Source organism: Athene noctua, chromosome 19 (genome assembly GCF_965140245.1).
Source record: "Athene noctua chromosome 19, bAthNoc1.hap1.1, whole genome shotgun sequence".
In the NCBI taxonomy this organism is placed as follows: Eukaryota; Metazoa; Chordata; class Aves; order Strigiformes; family Strigidae; genus Athene; species Athene noctua.
The window spans coordinates 12,033,510-12,058,378 of NC_134055.1; the positions used below are offsets into that span (position 1 = coordinate 12,033,510).

At 42.8% G+C, this 24,869-nt stretch overlaps 1 protein-coding gene across 5 annotated transcripts in view; it reads right to left on the reverse strand.

The window, feature by feature from the left end:
• LOC141968372 (S-adenosyl-L-methionine-dependent tRNA 4-demethylwyosine synthase TYW1-like) overlaps positions 1-24,869 on the reverse strand; it is a 107,930-nt gene that overhangs the window by 64,657 nt on the left and 18,404 nt on the right. For all 5 annotated transcript variants that reach the window (XM_074922978.1, XM_074922980.1, XM_074922976.1 and 2 more), the window contains exons 8-10: positions 23,503-23,626; positions 11,518-11,570; positions 8,798-8,916 (exon numbers count right to left, since the gene is read on the reverse strand). In XM_074922978.1, coding sequence (XP_074779079.1) covers positions 8,798-8,916; positions 11,518-11,570; positions 23,503-23,626 — 296 coding nt within the window. The remainder of the gene's footprint in view (positions 1-8,797; positions 8,917-11,517; positions 11,571-23,502; positions 23,627-24,869) is intronic.

Below are 24,869 nucleotides of genomic sequence, written 5' to 3' on the forward strand. Positions count from 1 at the left end.
CTACAGGTCCACACTTTGACAGTGCTAAAACACACAAATTCTAGACCCAGCATCAGTTTTGAGTCTATGGCCCAAACATTCCTTCATCTACTTCAAGAGCAAAGATTCAAATGCTGCTCTTAAACTATTCCACCACCTCAAAGATCCTTTAAGCTAAAACAGCTCTGCTTTTTGAATTTCCCTTCTTTTGTCTTCCAACATGGAAAGTTTTCTGAATGCCAACTACAGAAGGCATTTATAAAACTCTTACATGTTTAACTACATAACTTGGACCTTGTATATTTAATAGGGTAAGTTGGCAGAAAATCAATAGGCTCTTGAAGCATGCTGGACAGCTATTAGTTTCTAACAGTCCTTGAATTTTTAACACATTCTAACTGTTTAATAAACATACCATGTCATGTCTACAAAGAAGCTTATTTGGCAAAAAACAGTTTCTCTTCTAATGGGGGGGGGGAATGTCTTGCAGCTGCTGAGATCATTTCACAGTCCCTGGAAGACAGAATTTCACTGTCACCTTCCCATTCCCCTGCAGGCTCTGTGACCCTCTGCATCATCTGCTTCACCAGCTACTGAAATTTTTGAGCAAGTAATTATGCATAGTATTCCTTCCGAAATTAACACAAGCACAAAAAAGTCTCACCCAAAACCACACAGATCAGAAAACTTATTTTATTAGAGATTCCAAGTGTGAAACAGGTTTGATTTGATGCTTCAGAGACAAGCCATCACTGCCACAGCACCCCACCAGCACAGAGCAATGCAGACTGCAGGGAACACGATGGGGAGCTCCCAGCTCACTCCTGCTCTCCCTGGCTAACAAGACTGCCTCCAATCCAGCCTCATTCACATTCTCATCAGACCTTTGATCTACCAGTATTATTTGCCAGCACTACCGAAGAGTCCTTGGCAGTCAGACCTCTGGGAAGGTGTATGCTTCAGTGGGGCAGTGCATCCCCCTCCATGATCAGTTCCGTATTATTTTAATAAATCAGCTGTTGCTTTATACCCTCTTAAAATGGTCGCTCTCTTCTGTGAGCAATGCTTAGTATTATGAAGTCTTTCAAGAAACTTTAAGGGGAAATGCAGTACAGGCATGAAGTATCATTTACTCCAGTGATCAACTGATTGATGTTGATACGTGGTGGGGAACATGAAGGTGAGGAAATGCTGGTGGCAGTGACCAGGAAAGGACAGAGCACATGGTTCCCAGGAAGGGACAGGAGAGAAAGAGCAGAATAAAACCAGGAGAGTTCAAAAAGCAGACTTCAGTGAACCCTGAGAACCAGCGGGTGAGATCCCAGAGGAGAAGAGTTTAAGGGCAAAAGAGTTCAGGAGAACTGGCAGCTTTTAAAACCCTATTAAGGCAGAAGTGCAAACTGCAGCAATAAAAAGCAAAGAAGAGTAGCAAGAAACCAATCTGGCAGAATCACAGGCTCCTCTGCAACCTTGCAGTCCTCCAGCTGAAAATAAGAGGAAAAGCACAAGAACACAGGGTCATAATCAGAAAGGTCAAGGCAAAAAAAATCAGATACAACTAGCAAAGGACATACAAAAGGAATACAAGAATAACTTTCCCTATAGTGATGTGAGGAGAAATAGGAAGACCAAGAAAAAAACTTGTCCAACACACAATCAAACAATGTTGAATGTTTCCCTGTGACAACAAGAAAACTGTTGGCACCTTTTCTTCTGCTTTCTCCTGGCAGCAATGGGAAGAGCCCAGGCTGGACAGGAAGAGGACAGGTTAGATATAGCTAAACTGAATGAAGTGTTTCACTAGGATGGTTAAGCTCACCCTAGAGCATGCTGGATGAATTGGTGGACAGCATCAGAGTCACTAGTGATAAGCTGAAAGTTTGTGACATGCATGTAAAAGAGATTCAAAACACACCAAAAAAGTGCAAATGACTCCTGCTAAAGAAATCTTTGCAATGCCCACTATCTCAACCCCTCTTAACTTCCAGTTCCTCAGGACATACTGGATTAAAAAGGCGTTTGAGAGCCCCAGAACACAGCACTGGGATGGGTAACAGCCAACATGAATGTCCTCAGAACATCTCACGCCAAGAGCACCACTGGTCCTTGTAGGCAAAGGAAAAGGAGAAGAGGTTGAACTTTTGACACTGTCTTACCCAATATTCTTAAAATACGCCCAGTGAAATGCTCTGTAAGTAGCACTGTTTTGTAAGAGAGCACAAAGCAGGGTGTAAAACCTGAATCAAAGATTAGTTACCCCTGGTTCAGCAGGAGACCAGATCTATCCAGAAGGAATCTGCAGGGTTGTGTCCTGGACTGGCCCTACTCAGCAGCTCCCAAGGGTTGAAGGATGGCTCAGGAGGTGGGCTCACCACATCTGAGGTGGAACTAACCTGGCTGGAGGTGCAAACTCAGGGAGGACAACATGCAATTAAAAAGATCACCACGCCGATTGTATTATATAGTTATAACTTTCATTGGAGTGCAAAATGCCTTGTGGCAGCGATAAAGTACAGACTTCAAGTCTCAGATTTACTCTCTACAAATAGGAAGACATTCACTTTAAAAAGCGAAAGAGAAGTTTTGATAGGAACAGCAGCTTAAAAATCCCTATCTAGACTGCTGTCTGAGGAACACAATGTTTCTATAGAAATTTCCTGTTAAATAACAGACAATTATTTCTCATGTTGCTCTAAGCAATCTTTTGTTAGCTGTAGGAATGAAAAAAATAATGAATAAACTCCAGAAAAGGAAAAAAGCTTTTCAAAAGGCACAGAATTATTCCTAAATGCTGACAAATTTAAACAATTTCAGAGAAGAAAAAACTGGGGAAATAAGGCTGAAGTCAAATGTTTGGATATCTGAACATCCAAAGAAAATTCTCATTCTAAAACCTACAAAATATTCAGTATTTTCAAATGAAAATTTGGACTTTTCTCATGTTTTAATATCAACTTAAATAAAAAGAATTTTCAGAAACAGGTGAAAAAGCCTAAAATGAATTGATGAATTTTAGATGAAATGAATCAACCAGTAACTTCTGTATTTTCACTAGGAGTGCATTGCAGCTGGACCCTCACTAACTTCCTAAGGTTTTTCACATCAGCTGCTCCATCAAAATAAGTTTTGTCTTCTCCTTGTAAGATTACTTGGTCATATTACAACACGTGGCAGCAACTCATGATAGTACCCATAGCGAGGACTTCAGTCCAGGTTGGTTTTGACAGTTCCTCTGAACTGAGAGAGGACTGAACTTTAGAAGATTTTTAGAAGAATCCACTTCTGGTACTTGTGAGGCCACACCTGGAATAATGGATTTGGTTTTGGGCCCCTCACTACAAGACAGACATGGAGGTGCTGGAGCATGTTCAGAGAAGGGCAACGGAGCTGGGGCAGGGTCTGGAGCACAGGTCTGCTGGGGAGCGGCTGGGGGAACTGGGGGGGTTCAGTCTGGAGAAGAGGAGGCTGAGGGGAGACCTCCTGGCCCTCTACAGCTCCCTGACAGGAGGGTGCAGAGAGGTGAGCGTCAGTCCCTTTTTCCAGGTAAAAAGTGACAGGGCAAGAGGAAACAGCCTCAAGTTGTACCAGAGGAGGTTTAGATTAGATATTAGGAAACATTTCTTCACCAAAAGGGTTGTCTATCACTGGAACAGGCTGCCCAAGGAAGTTGTGGAGTCACCATCCCTGGAAATATTTAAAAGATGTGTAGATGTGGTGCTTAGGGACATGGTTTAGTGGTGGGCTTGGCAGTGTTGGGTTTATGGTTGGACCTGATGGTCTTAAAGGTCTTTTCCAACCTAAGTGATTCTATGATTCTCTAACTCACACTTCTGAAATCTTAAGGATGGAAGACGCCCCCATGCTGAAAAACTATATCCCAACTCTAAGGGCACAGTTTCTAGAAAGGCAGGCAATGCTGAGCACCTCCCAGAAATCTGTCCTGTGCTTGTGTCAACATTTGTCATTCCCTCCCAGCAGAACCACGCTCAGCACTGTCTCAAAGGCTATTTCAAAACTAACCTGAATGTCAAGATGTACAAGTTTACTTTCAAAGCCCATAATCACTCCATCACATTACTGATTACTGCAACCGGGTACCAAGTCACCAACCACATGCAGTAACTATCAAGACACACACGAGCATTTCACAGCCAATCATCTGCTTATATTCACTACTGACACCATAAACATGTAAACTAATAATGAAAACTACAAAAGCCTTCAGTAAGTCCCTGATCAAGAAAATGGACACTGCTGTAAGATGAAAAGCATAGGTTTCAATCCCAGTAAGTTGCTGGCAGGGTACTTTTTTTTCCTATTATAACCTTTTTGTAGAAGGAGTGGAAATATTGCCCACTGCACCGTGTGAACTGGGAATCCTCACGTGGCAGATACCTCTTTGGGGACTATGTGCACTTACAGTGACCTCACCACCACACTTCTGTGCCTGTGTAACAGTGTAATACTGAGAGCCATCCTGAGCAGCACTCCCTTTGCACAGTACTGCGCAGCTGATATAACCCCGTCCCGCACAAACGGCAAGCCCCAACAGCACTGCCAAAGTGCCAACACTCCTGCGAGCTGGTACATACACACCCAAACAAGACAGTCACCAGGGTCTGCTCTCCTCTCACCCCATGGACCACATTAACAGTTTCTCCTAGAAATGCCTCAAATTATTACAGCGCTGGCAGAGCAGCACATAAAGGCACTGAGACTTTTTTTTTTTTTTTACCATTGACAGGGGCACGAACTAGATATATTCTGTGATGTCCTGTCCCCCACCCCATTTATATGGTTATTTCAAGAGCTCCTGGAAGACAGACAGGCCCAAAGGTCAACAAACCAGTGAAGAATCAAATCTGAATGAAACAATGAACCTTGGGTCACAACATATTAATTCTGTAAACAAAAAAATAAACACTGGGAGAAGAGAGTATTAGCAGAACAAGGACTGGTGGCTGGAGATGCAAGGAAACTCTGAGCTTTCAGGCTCAGGTTCCAAGTTTTACAAACCTGCAGTGTCAACTCCTTTGATATCATAGTATTTCATATTTCCCTGAACAATTTGGCCTCTGGAGTTAAGTTACTTAATAAGAAGAAGCTTTTGTTTTAATCTATGTTTTTAGTTTCTTCTTAATTTTTTAATGGCCTTATTAAGTAACTCTCATGAGATAGTTACTTTTTAATCTCTTAATTTTGTAGGATTTACTGTGAACACTGGCTTTTGGCCAGAAACTTTAGACATCTGAACAGAACTTCAGCTGTTGTCTACTGTACAAGATAAAGCCTTCAAGTACAGGTATAAACATCATAAAGTTACAGAAGAAGAAACATGAACCAATTGCTTTACAGGATATTTCACTCTGGTTTGCCTCCTCAGATGCTAAAATAATAAACCCTATTAATTTAAAATCTTATTTAGCTGTTCCATCTCTCCACAATAATTGATTGGGCTTTAGACACTCAGCCAGAAAACATAATCAAATCAGGTTTGCCTGGTGATTGTGCCGCAATACAGTGTCAGAAAGCCTCAGTCCCCACAATTGCTCTAATTGATTAAAAGATTTGGTCACTTGCACATTTCCATTTAGACAATTAAGCTAAAGAGATACTACAAACACAGCAAGACCAGCTGAGAGCAATAATGGATAGCAACAGACTATTTTTGCAGGGAGAATTATGACTTAGGGATGTTGCAGTAATTAAGGTGTGGGGTTCCCCCCCCACCTTGATGCAACAGCCTCAGGAGTTCAACACAGCATGATTGCTTGCCTTGACAAGGGAACACCATACAAATGAACGATCTGCTTTTCCTGTCCTCCGGAGAAGCTGCCACATTATAAACCTGCATCACCAAACTCACAGGCAGCTCTGACAGGGAGAGGCAGGGAAGCTCTAGGCAGCAGCCCCACCAGTAAGAGGGTACCGGCAGGCTTGCTATCTACCAGGGTTGTACCCTCGGGGGACAAGGGGGAGAAGAGAGTGCAGAGTCAAGCTACATCTTTTACAAAAAACTCCTAACTTTCTGAGTGCTTGGATGCTGGTTTCACCCATGATTCCTGGTTCAAGGCCAAAACGTGTCAGTCACAACCAGCCAACTACAATGACATCCAATTCCCAGGGAAAGCAACTGAATTACAGCATTTCTTGCCAAAGTGAGAAAGAGAAAACAAACAGGCTCCTTGGCCTTTTCCTCAGCAATCCTGGGAGAGCTGTGGTGGTTATGCAGTTGGAAACATTGGCAAGCTCTACAAATGTCAAAATCCTTAGAGAAGAGATCAAGAAAAAAAGAATCACAGTGGTCTTATCTGCAACTTAGTGTGCAGAGCTGCACGACAAGACCAGCAAGGCATAAAACCTGTATTAAAAACATTTTGCCAACAGTAGATCAAAACTATTGCTTCATACGTCTCCAACAGCACAGATGGTAACTGCTAATAAGAAGGTAACATGTTTATCCTACCCAGCCACCGGTGCCTGCAATTCTAGATTTACTCTCACGTGATTTAAGACTCCAGAAAGCACGATGGGTTTAAAATAAAAAGTGTATAAATAGCCCTGGCTGCAGGGTTTGTGAACTGTGCTGATGTGCAATCAGTAGGGAGGAGAAGGGGGTACAAAGTCCCTTCTTTCTACCCCAAATTAACCTGACCAGCACAGATCACAGCCACACAAATGCTGTAGCAGCCCAAGCACAGGATCTGAAAAAGCAACCAAAATGAAGAAAGCTTCTCTCAGCAGCAGTTCTGGTTTATATCTGGGATGTGTCTCAAACTGAGCCCTACCTCTTCTCAGACCTCCGTTGAGTTGGAAGACAGGCAGCTGCAGTCCACATAGAAGAATCGAATAACTACAACCCATTTCACTCACAGAAGGTAAATAAATGAGAACATTTTTCAGCACAGTCCCCTGGAAAGCTGTTTCCTTGCATTCGGGTTGTTACCATTAGTAAAATAAGCATTCTAGCATTCATTATCATTAGGGCTACTGTTTCCAGCATTCCTTCTAAAAGTGACAAATGACAGGTACAGGATGATGAGTTAGAGGCATGCGGAATGTATCACACGTGGCAATTTATCCCAATTACTGCATTCAATTTACACTTGTTTGACTTCCCTGATTCAGTCCCATACTCCAGACACAAGCTGCTGCTGCTAAGAAATACTGAGTTGGGTCATTTCGAAGGGGAACAGTATTAAATGGTCTGTAATGCAATGCTTGGAACAGAATGCCTCATTCTGATGATGTTATTGCTTGCTATTTGCTGTTTATGATGTACCTTTTGTGTAGGGACAGAGGGACAATTTAATATACATGGCAATCTTCTTCCTACCAGTAGTCGCGACTGCAGAATTAAGTGCACCATTGCTAGCTGATGCATGAAAAATAAAAGAGAGACACAAGCACACATTTTTCTTCCCAGTCATTAGATTGCTCTGAAGAAAAGGAGCAAAACTTGCACATTAATCATGCCATTTTGCTGGGTCCTTTCAAGCCAGGATATGATGAAAGCCCACGAAGAACACTAATATTTTGAAATAGACTCCCAAATGCAAACTTAACAGGATGGCCAGTGTCTAACACTTACAATTAACACTAACATGGGAGACAGCTTCAAAATGCCTTCAACATTACAGCAGCCCTTTTGCACTGTTACTGTCATTTAAATAGTCTCATTAAACATTTGCATCATTAAAACCTGAAGACTATGAAAGGCAGAAAGTGGTACTCTGAGGAGTTTAGCTAGTTTTGGAAATATTGGGATGTTGGACACCCCAGCTTAGGGATGGAATGGCTGTTATTGGCAGCCAGCTCCCCAGAGGGAGCACAGCCCCCATGGTATGAATTAGCTAGCAAGGTAGAAGACAAAAGAGATCAAATAACCTCCACATCCTCCCACTCAGTACATTTTCACGTCACTGCTTTTATTTCTGCTGAGCCTCTCAGTCTCTCACCAATTCCATCCTGCACTCCCCCAGCCCAGCAAAAACCTCCCTCAGAAACCTCGGCATTTTGGTGAGTAAGCAGTGCCAGAGCAGCTCACAGTTCAGATCCAGGCAAAGCTCATTTTCCTTTAGAGAATTAGCAGCAAAGTAATTCCTCTGAGAAAAGGGGTCACTTGACTAAAATGGAAACTCATTTATTAGCTACCGTTCTAGGAAGCCAACAGTTACTAAGTCATCACTTTTCACTCATTGAGAACACAGCTGAACTGGTGGGGGTGAAGGTACTTTAAATAAGAAAAATGGTCCAATTTCAAAACAAAGATATATCCCTTAGCACCTTGGTGGCTTTGCACAACACGAGCCAGCCCATATTCTCCAGAGCAGAGCCACAGGGAGTCCCAGACCGTGACCTCCAGAGGGAACCAAACTCTGACCCAGCGCTCAGCACGGGCAGCAGTGGGAATTGCAGGGCAGTAGGTGGAGAGGTGTCTGTCTCCTGCCTCCCGCATTCCTCCTTCCACTGGTCCCCAGCTACTCTGAACTTGCTGGGGCCCAAGAGCCAGCTGCAGTGGACACAGCTCTAGGCAAGGTGGTACTGGGGAGCCCTCAGATCCTCTTCAGCCTCCAAGATGTGGAGCCCACCCACCCAGTCACCTCCAGCCAGCCCTGACCCACAGGCTCAGCAGCTGGCAGAAGGGCAGGAGTACAGGCAGGAAGGGGGAGCCCTGCTGCTGCCATCCAAACCCCTCCTCCTGCCATTTCCAAGTGAAAAGGGCACCCAAGTAACACTGCCCTAGGTTTGACGAACAGCTCAGGGACAGAGTGGAGCAGAGCCCTTATCCCAAAGTAAAACTGCATCAATACTTTACCTCCAGCAAAAGACGCATTTGTTTGCACAAGCCAGGCTCGGTGTGGCCTCCATGCAGCGATGGCTCTCAATTCCATAAAACGTGTGTTTGTAGCAGCCTCCTCGGCCTCGAAGCATCGACTAACAGCAGAGAGACACATACAAATACCAGGAAAGTTAGAACACACCAGCTGTAACCAAACCAAGTGCAAAGATTTCAAATCTGAGCCCTGGGCATATTTGCAGTTTTCAGTCACAAGTAACTTCAATGTTCAGAGTCACCCGTGACAGACGTGGCAAGCAAGGTCAGGGCTGCAGAGCAGGTATGAATGACAGATGTAGTCTGGTTTAAGAAATTTGTAACACACAGATCAGTATGTGGTGTGACTGTTTATACACACCCTTACAGAAGAAAGGCATTTATGATGTCAAATTTACAACTGTTTTAAAGAGAAACTTTAACATAATCAATAACTTCTCACTTGTAACCTCACAGCATAACAATGCGCCAACAAAGGAAAGCAGATGAAGCCACTTAAACTGCAAGAATTATTATTGTAAAAGCTCACTAAAGGGTAACAGGGATCAATTCCAAGGCCGCCCTACCGAACACTCAATTCTTTTCATTTGTCTAGTAGAGTATTTCTTCTAGCACTAAATTAAATAAATACCCTGACCTTATAAACCCTCATTCACACCAGTGAGCGGCTCCAGCAGGACGCTGCACTTTTCGCCACAGCAGCCTTCCCACTGGGATTTAACTCCTATTTAGCATGCAAGTTGCTCGGAGCAAAGACTGTCTTTCATTATCTCAGTTTAATAATAAGTGAGAAAGCATCTTTACTACTCTCAAGAGAAAATCTGAGATATGACACAGTAACTTGTGATCTGCCTTCTACCTGGTGATCCAAAAGAAAGTCTCCACTAAGCAGCAGGGAAAGGATATAACAGGTAACCCCTAAAATATGCACAGTCTGGTTATACAGTTGGAAGATTAAACAAAATGGAAAATGCTGTTTATTCTACCCATTCCTCAAACAACAGAGATTTCAGGAAACTCACAAATTCTAGGAGAGCAAGTTACATTTTGGATTTCATAAAACAGACAAATCAGCAGGTTTTATACTCCTTTCCAGAATATGCCAGAACACAATAATTTTAATCTGAGATATCGCTATGAAACTCTACTTAATACTAATCCTCCTAGCCCTGCTCCTGCTTTCTGCTGATACAAATCTCAAACCAGCCTCCTGAAGATACTCACATATTGGTGTGAATCAGAGTCAAAGCCACTGTCTGTAACCAATTTCAGCTCAATTTATTAGAACACTTTACATTCAATTCCTGCTTAAGCTAAAAATAGTATGGTCCTATCTAAGCACACAGAGCTGCTATTTATTTTGTGAAATGGCTTTACAGTGCTGCATTAAATTCCAGTTCTTTAATAAAAACAGGTTCTCTGGGTTTCTCTCTCAGTCACACCATGGATGAAGTTTGACAACTTTTTCTTTAAAGATTTCATGGCCTTCTCTGATGCTAAAAATGATAGAAGAGAAATATTTGTACGAGTAAACAGCAGAAGCATCAGTGAGGTAAGTACGTCTCAAATATTCATGACAATACGGCGGTGGCTCTTTAAACTGTTCACAAGAACACATCTTTTGATGAAACAGGTCATTGATACCAGGCATTTCAATAAGAAAACCTCACTGCAGCCACCCACTTTGGTGACTGTCAATCAGAGAGCTCTTTTCAAAATAAACAAAGTTAATCATGCAGCAAAAAAGAGCTGAGAGACCAAGGAACTGATCACTGCCACAGCACAAGAATTAAGAGATGTGCTGTCATTTTAATGAGGTGGTGATGCCCATAGTTCACCATCCCATGAACGCTGAAGGCTTTAGCATGTTATACCAGCGTTACAGATTTGGGGAGTAATGTTACAGACCACCTTTCAACTTCCTAGCTTCTCGTGGACCTGCAAAGGACAACCAAAACAACAAACATATTGAAGTGGCTGAAGTTTGCTCTACAAGGCTCTGTGCCTCTGCTGGGAAAGTTTTTAATTCTGCAAACTGCTTGAAAAGCTACTGGTTTACATAGCCTATAATACACAACTGCAGAGCTTGGAGGATGACATTTCCACCTATATGTGTATATACACACACAGAGACATATTATACACAACTACATACATACACACACACTCCTACAGTAATTTTTAAAAAGTCCTAAGCATTAACAAGTGACAGTTGCCTCACTATCCAAATCTTACTTGCCAAATGCTGAAAACCAATAGAGGAGCACCGCCCATCGTGAACCAGATATATCCATCACAGAACAACAGGTTCAAATGCCCTTGTGTGCCCATTCGAGTGTAATGATGGACTGTGTTATCTTTGTTTCAGAAGACCTCACACTAGTGACATAACCTTCCTACTTTTCTCCGCGGTGTTCTGCTCCTGCCATATATTTCAGCAGGCAGGAGATATTTTAGCAGACAGGAGAGTAACGGAAAAACAACAGAAAATTATGCTCCCAGCTCTTTGCCATGGTCGCATTCTCCCTCTTCGCAGCGGGATTTTAATAGCTTGAAATGCAAAGCTACAGCTAGGAAGATGAAATTTGTTTTCATGCAAGTAATATCACATCTTAAAAGAATATTTCATCTGGAAATTGTAACACCTAAGTCTCTAGTTTGTTGGGTTTTTTTAATTTATAAAATGAGAAAAGAGAGTATACCTTCGTCCATCGGCAGAGCTTCACCCCAGAATGGCTTCCAATCAGTTTGTAACCTGAAAATAAAAAATAAAATTAAAAAAAAAATATTTGTTTTTAACCTGCAATAATTGATACATAAAACATACCAGTCGGTACACAATATTTAAGCATCACAGTCTCAATGTCGCTCTTGCCCAGTGGCCCGAAGGTGACACTACCAACAAGATGTCAGTGCCCACCCACATTTGATTCTGGGAGTCTGCACATCAGTGCAAAGGCCATGGCCACCCAAGGGACTGTGGCCATCTTGAAACGTTTTCTCTTAATGGGAGATTTATTTATATTGCTCAGTCTTGTTTGAATCAACGGGGAGAGCCAGAAGACTTCTCCATGTAACAGGATGGCAGACTAACAGGTCTGGCCCAGAGATGTGGAACATCTCACTAAGCCCAAGGGACAGCACATGGGAGGGAACAAGACAGGGAACCAAAAGGATCTCCCTGGCCCTAAGCCATCACCCTAGAACAGACTCTTCACCAGAACCAAGGAGATCTAATCCCCACTGCTCCTTGGCACATCTGACTGGGCCTGGAGGACAACATCTGATTCCCAGTGCAGCTGAGGGCAGAGGAAGATAACTGAAATGCAGGGCTCAGCTTGAACCCAAACTTCACAGGTTCACAAATTCCATCTCCAGTGGCTGTGGTGGAGTCACAGCAAGGGAACAGCTCCTCCATGCCTGGAATAAAGCTGATTTCACATCACTACCCTGGTCCCCTGCCAAGATCAACACAATTTCATTTAAATTTATTGGTCCAGAGGGATTAATTCCACAACGTTCGTTAAGCACTAAGTACTATTATTACCCAAACTGCTTGAGTTAGGTTTTTCCCCTCTTTGAAAAAGTGTTTAGAGACCGAGGATTAAAAGTCACTTCAAAATCAGCATAAAAATAAGAGGGATTTGAGAAGCCTCCCTGTGTCATTCACACAGTAGCATTTATACATCAATGGCCTGGTCGTCCCCAAACCCAGCACATCTCAACTAGCTGCTTTAGGCTGATGTTTATATTAACACTTTCAGGGAAAAAAAAAAAAAAATCAAATCAAATTTTAGGTATCAAGTCTCCTTCCTGCCAACCAGTATAAATAGGCAAAAAAGCCTTCTGCTCAGCAGAAGAACTGGCCTTCACCTCCTCCGAGAAGCAGCAGAATTACCCTGCCCTGCTCATTTGTTACCATGCACCTCTCGCACAGTGAGATGCCAGGGGAGTGCGACTGTGCCCCAAAGTCCCCCACACCTCCAAGGACACTGAGCCAGCCAGGAACTGCAGCAACAGCAGATGCTACAACAGCGAAAAATTAAACCGTGTGAAGGCACACATGGCTAACAAGGAATCATTCAGCCCCTGGAGCACGCTGCTCTAGTTACTCTGCCACTTAAACCCAGCACAGATCTGCCCAGTCTCCGCTTTCTTCTTCACCTGGTGTTTGCTCCCATCTCCTCGTGCTGGCTCTGACCTTGCTGGGTGGTTCAGACATACGCAATTTTAGCCCAAGCAGTTCCCTGAGGCGACTCTCCAGGAAACTGTACAAACACTTGGGCCAGCGCAGGGGAGGTGGCTGGCGGGAGCAAGCAGCAGGGACACGCTGTTAGATGGCAAAGGGGCCAACTGCCAGATTAAGTGAGGCTTTGGGGACTTCAGACTGCTCCCATGTCCTGAGCTCCCTCTCCCCATCCAGCTCTGTGCGAATGGACAATACTTTAACATTTTCCTCCCTAAATGAATAAACTCCCCACATAGCAAGGAAGAATGAGCGGCTGTAAGCCAAAAAGCCTCAATATTTCACTGAGCAGATCATCCAGTCCTTTCCTGGAGAATGACATCAGTGTAACCCTAAGCAGCACTTCTGACATGGTACTGACAGACTCCAAAGCCACCTGCAATATTGGGGACACCTTTATCTATAGCTGGAAGAGACCCAGAAGACCTTGTGGCAACTTCTGACTGTCACTTGTCAAAGGCACAGCCAAGCACACGCAACTGCATTTGGCCGCATCACATCAACTCTCCCGCCCTGGGTCTGTCCTGCCTATTTCTTCAGCATTTTTTTGCAGACAGGCAAGGTCTAATCTCAGAGACCTCCCTGTGCTGCTAAAATTTGTGTCCTTACAGTATTTCCTGACAAGCATCAAAAAGGGTGCTGCAGTCCTCCCTCTAACACAGCTATCCAAGCCAGACTCTTTGCTTGCACAGCCCTAGCCTTATTTTTTCCATTTTTCAGACTCCAGCAAGAAGCATTCATGTAAGATTATTCTCCTACAGATCACTTGTCAGTAGAAGTAATATGGTTGCTTTAAAATGGGTTTTAGATTAAAATTAAATTGGAAATAGGACATGCTTGCCCAGATCTGCTACTGAGTTGTCTGAGGGAAGAGAGGAAGCAGCTAAACTGAACAAGGTGCCAAGCTCCGGAGCCCAAAGCTGCAGCGTTTTCTCTTAAGTTACTTAAATCAACTTCCACCATGTGGAGCGCCCACAGCATCTTTTAAAGGCCAAGAAAATTGTACATGTTCAACATCAAAACAGAGTCTTAAAAACTTCAGCCAGCTTTAGTGATGAGAAGGGGTTTACTCATCTTGTTTGCCACTGCCAGGAGTCACAGCTATGGTTACAGGAAGAAACAGCCTATACTTGCAGAACTTCTTAAAACCACTGTATGAAGCTGTTGAACTCAGATCTTCACCACATAGCTAATTCTGGTAGAAAGTGTGGTTACCCTGCTAAGCCATCGGCAGCGAACGCTAGCCATGCCACGCTTTTGTGGACTTGGGAATTCAATAAAATATCAGTGACCAAAGGCTGAATGCTTTTTACTCATCTACTCTTGGTGAGCAGTCTTTCCACCTCTGTGAAGCCTGTTTTTTTCAAGCACATGCTTTACTGCTGTAGTAACACAGGCAGCAAACCAGTTCGGGCTAAAAGAAAGTACAAAGGGTTAAGCAAGAGCCAAGCAGTGATAAGTTTCAAACCAAACATGAGATAATGTGTTCAAGAACCAGTGTCAGGGTCTTCTCTGTTGTTTCCACATCACCCCATCTGCTGAACAACCCTTTTGAAAGCTCAGGCTAGCTCACCTCTTCCATCAGCTTTGACCATGGCTTTGCCAAGGCAAGTCGTGGGTGATTTGAATCTTACTGATGGCCCAGAAGTCTGCACCTATGTATGCCAGGACTCACTGTGAACACATTTACTTCTTTGCTCTTAAGGCAAAGCGATAACTATAAATGAATATTTGTATAGAACACCTTCCAAACAATACAGTGTGTTGTCTTGATGGGACTCTGCTCCCAGTCCCTACGGATCTTCAGACACTAAGGCTGAACAAAACCAATCCATTTATCATTTCTACAGCCTAATATTCAAAGGATTCCTTAAATTATAAGCAAGCTTATAGTAATCAGCTCAACTCCTGACTAAAGGCACAAGAACTTCTAATCTGAAGTCTGTGTATTAGTTGATCCTTCTCTAGGTGATAAATTCTGAATGACCTAGAAGCCTGCCAAACTTCACTGAAATGGTCATTTTTTACTATAATAAAACATGAATTAAGCTTTTAAACAAGCTTTTGGATGAAATTACTGTTATCAGGCAATAACACTAGGCTGATTAACATTGAGCAATTGCTTGCCCTGACGATCCAACTGCAGTTTAATAGACCACAGACTTCTAACCTAAGAGATGGCCAGCATCACAGATGGCGACTGCTCCATTGTCTGGGGCAAAACTGTTCTGTAACTGTTTAGAACTACACTGCAGCATTTCATCTCTGTCGTGTAAATAATAGTTTTAAAAGGGCATTCTCAAATTCAAAGAATTCATCAAACAAGCCTACCAAGCTCTCCACCGCTGAAACAGGACACTGCTGTCCATATACTCATGTCACATTCCAGGATAACAAGGTATTCTGGTTGTAGTTTTGCTAGTTTACCAGTGCCATACACATAACAAGTCTTTCTAACTTCCTGAATGTGGATGAATACGTGCATTTGTGACCAATTATGCTATTTTAATTTTGAAACCAGAACAGATAAAATAAAACAAATTTCTGCAACTACAATTGCCCATATCAGAAGCAGTGTCATATCTGCACAGTCTGAAAAAAAATGCATCTGTAGGATAGCCATGCTGAACAGGTTTCAAAGTCTGCTGACTATCCCAACATGGCAACATTTCCAGAAGAAAACCAAGACAAATTGCAGTTCAGATCTCTACACCACCAAAAGCTTGCTTCAGCAGAAGACTTTGAGAGCACAAAGCAAAAGATTTAATTACAAAAGAATGAAGTAGATCGGTGGTTGAAAAATCCCCAAAAAGTACAAAAAAAAAAGACTTAGCCATCCTTCTCCAAGAGTGCAGTCACTGTAAACTTAGTAAAAGTCAATCTGATGTCACATTGTGCTTCACAAACTCAAATGACTTTCAAAAGACTTTTCTTCCAAGAGTAATATACAGCTGACAAATCCATGTGGTTCCATCAAGCAATCTCCTTAAATAAAAGCCTTCTGGTTTGAAGCAATGATTATCTGTTACAGCTGAAACTCAGTGCAGAAAAGGGAACTTCACACTTGGAGAATGTTTACAGGAAAAAAAAGTTTCCAATTTCCTGCCATTCTGCAGGAGTGCAGTTTAAAAAGGCCAGAGCTGAAGGTCAGCAGCACAGCAGTAATCTATCACCACCACTTTACGGGCCGTTTTGATAGTTGTAACACAACTACTGCACTTGCACTACCACCCACAAGAATGTTCTGACTAAAGCTACAAAGTAAGGAAAAAAAAAACAAAACAAGAAATGTCATTGGTGAAAGGAGAAAGGAACCTGTTCAAATTCTGTCAGTATTTTATACAAAAAGTAGTGGAATCTGGGCAGTGGAATTTTTCCACTGCACAATAGGAGAAGCCTCCAGTGTCATTCCTAGCACTGCTCAATCTTGAAGAAACCCTTGCCAAGCCCATCAAGATCTACTTTAGGTTTTCTCTTTTCTGAATAAAAGAGGAAAGCCCTCTTAAAAAGTATAAAAGGCTCATGATTTGTAGAAGGACTTGCTTTCATGAACTCAAAGTAGGAGTGAGGACATGAGAAAGAATTTCAGGACTGAACCTTGTATACAGAAATCCTGTCATTCCAAAATTGACGGCAAATTTGGCCTTTCAGTGGAGCTACTGAAACGCTGCTTCAGATCCTCTTCATGATACACACAAACATCCTGAATATTGTCAACACACAGTAAAAGCCTTCTCAGGTTAGTGAAAGAAATACAGCTGCTTCAGCAGGCAAACCAAGCCTAACCTAGCATCAAGAAAATGAGACTGGCAAAGGTCAAGGGTGGGCATGCCAGTAGCTATAATGAATTCCAGCCTCAACAGCTGATCATAAGAGCTAAAAATTCTTAAAATCTGGCTTTTTATTTAAACCCAGATGTCCATTTCAATCCAAGAGCGCCTTTTCCTTTGCAGCACAGAACAGCCTGGGCAGCAGGAATATAAAGCCTCCAATATTCAAACACATAATTTCTCATCAAACTATGCCTTTTACAAAAACAGCCACAGAGACTACTGGTATTTACACCTACATCAACTAATACTGGAGAAAAGCCAGAAGAAAAGCCTTCTGTATCTGGCACCTTTGACAAAGAGCAATGTGCTAAGCCAGACCATTTGCTGAGCAGTTGCAAAATGTTTGCCATGAACACATGTTGGTGACCTCCACTAGTAGCAACCACAGCAAAACATGTCTTACAGAACTGAGGTCATGGGCATCAACAACACGGCAGCCCATCCCATTTTAATCCAACCCCCAAATCAACTACAAGTTCTCAAGACCTCCTCTCACCCAAGGCGAGATGGAGAAAGGATGTCAGCCCCTCAGCCCAAGTAGTTTCACTAACTTCTACATGGTTTGCCATCCCTAAAGAACAGCTTCCCTACTCCCAAAAAAAAGGATCTTTGGGGCTTGGCAAGCAAATATCCATCACCATCCACCAGAACAACCCTTAGAAAACAGAACTAACCAGCCATCCTCAGAAGTCACCTTCCAGCTGCTCTCAGACACTGTGTCCAAGATAAAGACCTGCAAGATAAAAGCCCCTCAAATGTTCTGAATAACAAAAGGATCCCTGCATCTCTCTGGGAGGTTAGAAAGACACAAGCTGCACTGAGGAGGAAAGCACAGCCAACTCGCTCTCCAGCTGCAAAGCAGGCAGAATAAAAGAAAACATGATGGCACTTTTGAACAGGCTGCCTCGCAGAGCCACCAGCTTCCCCACAAACACAGACTGCCTCAGCAACCCTGCTAGGGCCAGATCAACAGCTCCACTGCCAGGACCATGGGCTCTCCCCTGCTCTCCCACAGAGGACCTTTGGGTCCCTCCAGTGCCTTCTGTAGCCCTGCCTCATATCTCCAGCTCCCCTTGCATCTTCTACCTATTTTAGCTGGCCTGATGGCTGGGCAGGAGGCAGCGAGCATATGCCTAGCCTAAAATCTCCTCCTTCCAACTAGCAGTAACAAGCTGGCCAAACAGGACAGGTCATAACTTGGGAGATCAGGACATTCAGTGAGGAGGAAAAGAGCCTCAGTCTCTATTCATAGGAGAATTCAAGAAATCTGCAGGAACTTCTTTAAGAACTGTACATCAGTGTCAACTTTGGCTGAAAAGTTTCAAGTGGAAGAAGGCAGCCAGCCTGTACGACTCTCTTCCTCAAGCACCCAGAACAAATACAGAGTAACACACAGAACTACAAGTTGCTACAGACAAGATCATCTTTTTGGTTCGTGTCTGAGTCACTCTTTCAGTCATTCTGGGCACATTTCCTTTATTTCTATTTGTAAAAACTGTTCCCTTGCTTAGGAAGTGTCATGTTATAAAGGACAGCAAATTTTATCCTTGCCTGAATATACCTTGTATTTTGTTCTAGCATAATAGACTTAATTTCAAAGACCAACACTCTCCCCAAAGTCCTTCTGAAACTAAAAAAAAGGATGCACTTCAAATATAAATACATTTATGCTTATTTTCCTCTCTATACATGGGGTAATTCTACCAGCTCCAGTAACTACGCGAGGGAAGAATCAGGCCTGCAAACCTGAACTTTCATCATCTACTCTGCTCCTGATAAGCCACTACATCTGTGCCAGCAAATTAGTACTGCAGTCAGCTCACCAGCAGCTCTTGGCAGCTTCCACACTGTGGGACTTAAGCATCTTCTGCTTCTTGGATTCTTCCCCTTTAACTGTGTATTCACTGTTTATTTACACAGATATTTTCTAAGGAACTGCAAGAAAGCTTAGCAGGCTTAACTTTACCTGGTTTTGGTTGTTGTATTTGTTCTGATTACTAAAAATAATTTGCTCTTTTGCAAACTAAATTTTAATCCTGCCATGGCCAGTATTTGGATTCTGTGGTTTCAGGGAGTGCACCAGTGTTAGTAATCCCTGACCCAGCTGTGAGTTGCTAGTGCCACCTGGAGTTTAATAGCTATACATAAAGCACGCTGAATCCCAGAGATGCATGCAAACATTTCAGCACACAGCCTGTAAGAGTATACATCCAGCAGCACCGATCTCTGTGCAGTATCTCTGCACAGTGGATCTCATTTCTGAAGTCTGGGCGCTCAAAAAGCTCAGCACAGCGAGCCAAGCTGAGATTGTCAGAAGAGCTCAGAGCTGCAGACACTGGAAACCTCAGTCCAAGAATGGACAGCAAAGGCCACCAAGTACTTTTTAAAACAAGGCTGGTAAGCACTTGAAAAGCCCAGTCTTCAAGATTTTTATTAAGTCAGCCTCTTGATTGCCCATACACGCTGAAAAACATAGATCAAAGTACATCTTTATATCAACTATGAAGTCAAAACATGAAAGTAAGTGGTTACTGAAGTATCCCATACTATTTCAGAGACAAGCTGTCTGCTAATACCACTTGCCTTTGGATACAAGCAAAATAGAGTTATCCTGGACACCCTGGTGCTAAATTGTTGGCTCACTTAACCAGTAAGACAGAACAATCCAACTGGACTGCAGCTAAATTGTACCTGTAGTAGCAGAGACAACAGAATAATTTATACAGTGTTAGTGGTGTCAGTCTCTGGGTTTCATTAATCCATTCCCATGAGAAGCACAGTTTTATTAATGCTACAGTAGAAAAGAACAAAGCAAAGAGCATGTTGAAAATTCACGGTATGAGCAGTTTAACAAATCCAGGTCCTTGGAATCTCCTAAGCAAACAATCAGCTCTTCAGGGTTTTGAGTTTGTTTTTTCTCTGTTTTATTCCTGCACATTTAAGAGAAGCACATCAAAGATGGCCTGAAGCACTGCTAAATGCTACTAACTTGATAGGGATGATGAAGCTGGCTGTCACTGTGCAACATCATGTTTGACCTCCAAATATTTCAAGAAATCAGCTTCAGTAAAAACATGATTCCACCAACTGCCACCCTTTGCCTTCTTACTCAGCATGACAGTTAGTCTGGCTTAGTTTGACCATCACTATCAATAAAACATTTGGCAAATCAAGGAGTGGTTAAGATTAACAATGGTTAACAACACAAACAGAGCACAGGTCTATGCTATTGCTGTACTGACTTCAGAGCAGCAGGAAAATGTAAAAAATGATCTATATTTTGTACTCTTAAAATAAGTACAGTCGATACAGGGTACAGTGTAGGAACCCCCATGGATTCACACTGGGGTTTTTTACCGTCACCTTTCCTATTAAAAACAGCAGCTTGAGACTCCCTCTAAAGGAGGATTTAAATCCACTTCCTGAAAAATCAGGAGCTCTGGAAAGGCAGACTTCATTCACCATATGCAAAATCCTGCTGGTACCCAGGCCAAGCAAAAAAAAAAAAACAACTGTCAGCACAGAAGGGATTGTTTCAAGAATGTACAAGCAACAGCAGAAAGCAAAGGTGAGTGTTAGGCTGTATCTACTAATCACCGCAGGAAACATTAATATGAAAAGTTTGCATTATTTTCAGGTTGTTTCATGACATCTACCTAAACAGATGAAATTATTAAAGCATTAACACAGCAAAATGGTACCACTGTAAATATAACACAGCCAAATACTTCAACTGTCAGCCTCTCCTGCTATATTTGTTACTTGGAGGCACTATGTAGTTTGCACTGTATTTGTATTTTATGCAAGACCAAACACTGATGGAAAGAGAAACAGCGTTTTCCCACAATACAAGATTGCCTACAAATTTAAAAAGCAACTATTACAGAGAATCTTTTATAAAGGTATTTGCAACCAGGCAACTATACAACGCAGTAGGTGAGGCTACATTTAGCTGAAATTCAATGCCAGTGCTAAAACCCACATTGTTTAAGCAATATTCAGTTTTCTTAAAGGAAGGTAAATGAAGAGTGAACACTGTAACAGTCTGAAGAGATGCTGGTCAAAGGCAAACTTCTGTTACACAACTACAATTTAAAAGAACAGCTTTCTCCTGAATCACTAGTACTGTTTTTTCCTTCTCTTGGGCTAATTATGCCTCGGGGATAATCTTAAAGACACTGAACTTACACCCAAAGCAACTAGTGGTTGCAAGATAAATTACATTCTTTTGACTACATTGCACTTGTTTTGGCAGGAATGGTGCCGAGGGAAAGAGGGAGTTGTTTTATTTTTATAGCCACATAAGCCTGTCTTGGTGTGTTATTTGCAGAAAAAATGTTATATGATGTGAAAAAAGAAAGGCTCCTCTTCTTCACTGTTGAGTGACCATTAAAGAATTAGGTGAGCAGCAGAGGAAAGGAGGGGAAGGTTGTGTCAGTAAGAGACAATTCTAACTGTAAGGGATACAGACACAGTAGTTTTAAGTCTTTGAAACGGCAGATTTATGTAAGTAGATCCTACTAGTTGATCCAATGCTGGCACTACCCTGAATGTCAAAGGAAGGGAAAATACATACCTACTCATCTGCATAATGAATTCCTGTCCCTGGAAAATCACAAGGAAATCCCGAGTTCTCTGAGGAGCTTGCTTTTGTGTCAAAAAATTATGGTAGGAAGGTGACCTTCCCTCCAGCACTGTTTACACTTTCCAAATGACCACTTTTTAGATATTAGTATTACAGCACAGCTTCATTCACTCCCCAAAACCAAACCAAAACAGACTGGGTCAGAAAGTGAACCACAGTGAAGCACTCCTGCAACTACCACAGCACAGAGCCCTGCACCACAAAAAAGTCAGGGCAGTGTGCTGAACTACCCACTGCCCCCCTCTCAGAAGTCAGTACCACAGGCAGCCTCCACAGCCCATCTAGGGTTCCTGTGTCCCAAAGCAAAAACTGAGATGTCTGGGGGACTCGGTGCACCCTTCCATGGAGTCAGGAGCCCCTCTAACCTCTCAGAATAGGGAACTTGAAGCAAACTATCATGCTTTTATCTCCTCAGTTCATTTCTAGACAGTCGTGTCTCCTAGAGCCCAGTCCCCCAGGCCTGCTAATCAAATCCCCCTGTTCCCTAAACTCCCTTGCAGGCAGAGCAATTATACTTCTGGATCACAGACAGCAGTAACTAAAAAAATGAATAAATAAAAAAAGAAAGCTGTAACAGTGCTCCAGCTGTTCTGCCGCATGCTGCAGTGTAACTGCCACCACATCACAGCCTTCAGAATTGAAGCTGAAAAGATGTATGGAACCAGCCTCCTACAATCCCTCTGCTGGTCCCAGCCGGCAGCAGCACCACTATGGACAGTGGTGGAGTCCCCGGGATCCCTGGAGGGGTTGAAGAGTCGGGCTGACCCAGCGCTGAGGGATCTGGGCGAGTTGGGAAACGGTCAGGGTGAGGTTCATGGTTGGACTGGAGGAGCTTCAGGGGCTTTTCCACACAGAGATGATTCTGTGAAATGAAAAGGTGGCAAAGTCACTGCCACCCCTTGCTAAGCTTTTGCTTTATTCCTTCAGACTATGAATTTATAGAATGGCTCTTTATTCTATAGATGTGCTAAGGTTAATGAAAAAACCCAACAACCAAAAGTGTCAGATACTTGATGGGCAGAACACAGCACCAGCCACCTACAAAAGCTCAGGCAGAAGAATGACCGAGATGCTGGGGAGCAAAGGTGTTGGGATCCCACAGCTGCTAGACTCACAGCGGACATGGTTAAAACTTCAGAGTCCCAGCTCTGTAGCAAGATGCCTCCCCTGTAATAACCAGAAGTGCATTTTCAGAAGCATCAGGAGAGATACTATCGATTTAGCAAGAAAGAAAACCGAGCACACTCTCATCATAAGAGATAAAAGAAATTAGACTAAACTCCCATTAGTCTCCAACTGAGCAGCATAGGGAAACTCACATCACCCTCCTCCTGGCTCTGCTACTCAGAACTGAGACTTCTGAACCACAGAGTTGTCAGTCCAGCTCTGCTCATGCTTGTCCTTTGTTTTTAAAAAAGGTGTTAAGTTCATTAAAACTGTTCTCTACAGCTCATAGAAGAGCCACTGATGTAATCACCTAATGGATTGTTAAAGTAATTTTGAACTACTTCCTTTTCTGGAAATACAGTTTCAGTAACAAAATCAGAGTGTGAAACTGATTATAAAAGCGGGGGACTAAGATGCAAAACAGAGATGCAAAGCTGATCTTTAATATTCTTTGAGAAACCTACACTCTGGGAGCTAGAGGCACGTGGGACTATCACCTTCTCTCCCAAGCTGCCTTAGCAGACACATTAAACCCTGTGAATTCCGATACACTCTCACACATTAGAGCATGTGTCACCCTGAGACACAAATACAAGCTTTAGATTCTTCACCACAACAATCGGGTACAAAGAGCCCCTGCCTAATCTCTGTCCTGCCTCTGGTTAGAGCCTACCAGGACCGAGGGTCCAAAGCAGTATCTTTAACATAAAGAACAGCATTTTTCACTTGCTCTGTTAAAAGTCTACCACTAATACTTCCAATCCTGGTCCACCATCTGGTCTTTGCAGAACCTCACCTTGTTTTGTGAGCGCTTCTCTCAGAGCTGGAGTTACCATCTCTCTTTCACCCTCCTCCTTCCTCCCAGCGTTCTCTCGAGTCAAGCTCATTCCAACATCTCCTTCCTCGAGCTCACGTTCTCTCTGTTTAAAGACAGTGAATTACAACCATTTAGAATCAAGAACATGTTTTAAACACTGCAGCATGGTTCAGCCACAGACCTGCTAAACTTAAAACCGATGTATGTGCCCACACATGAATTCTTGCATTCATGTAACCCTGCACTAGACTCTGACCCCTCAGTAATTTAGGACAGTAAATTTAAAAAGAAAGAACCCACAACACGCTAGATTTGTTCTACTAACATGGCAATAAAATTCTCTAGAACATTTTAAGAAGCAAGGTGCTTGAATCTCATCTGAGAGCAAGAGGACTCCAGGATTTAAGCCCAAGTGTTTCACGACTGCACAATAACGACATCTCCCTGCAGAACACAAAACAGAGGGAACAAACCATTTTGTTCCTAACACACAGCTGCTGGAGTGACAAGCAGCTACTGTCGCAGTTATTTGGGACGGGTCAGAGAAGAAAGCCACAGCACTACAATGACTTGGCCCAAGAGTTTCCAGAGTAGAAGCTGTGCTTTCCGCAAGTCACCTAAGAAAGCAGCCGTGTGCACCACCAAAATTCAGTGATCACCAAAGGCCCTGCAAGAAAAAGCTGCTCCCTGCTGCCCCGCAGCCAACTCCAGACACAGGAGGCTTCCAGCAGATGCCACTTTTTAGACACAGTTCAGCCCTTGGAGCTTATTTAAAACCAAATGCAGGAATATCACGTATTAGCATAAAGTTACAAGGAGAAGCAAACCCTAGCCCAGAAGAAATTGTGAATCCCCCGCTGCATAAGTGTCACTTCTGAGACTTCAAGGATATTTATTGTTTCATGGCTGCACAAAGAAGCATGAAAGTGTAAATAATTACTTTGATGTAACTTGCAATCTGTCAGTCCTTTATGGCTTTTTTTGAAATATTAAAGGAGTTACAGATAAACAACAAAAAAACAACAGAGGACATTATGTTTTCACAAAACTGAGGCTATTTCACATCCAAGACTCTCTTTGTGCCAAAGACATCAAGAAGTTCATACAAATGCTTCCAGTTTGAGTCTACCCACCAACTGTTTGCATCACTAAGGAAACCAGTGCTCCTGACTTGACAGTGTTCTTCACAAACAGGGAAAATAATCTAGCTGTTCCTAGACACACAGATTTCTTCTGTACCTGAACAAAATTTCAGAAAAGAAAGGTGCCTCAGAAGCAAAAAAAAACCACCACACAGTCTCAGGTGTTCAAGGACAAAACAGAGTTCCTAATAAGCACTTGAGAAA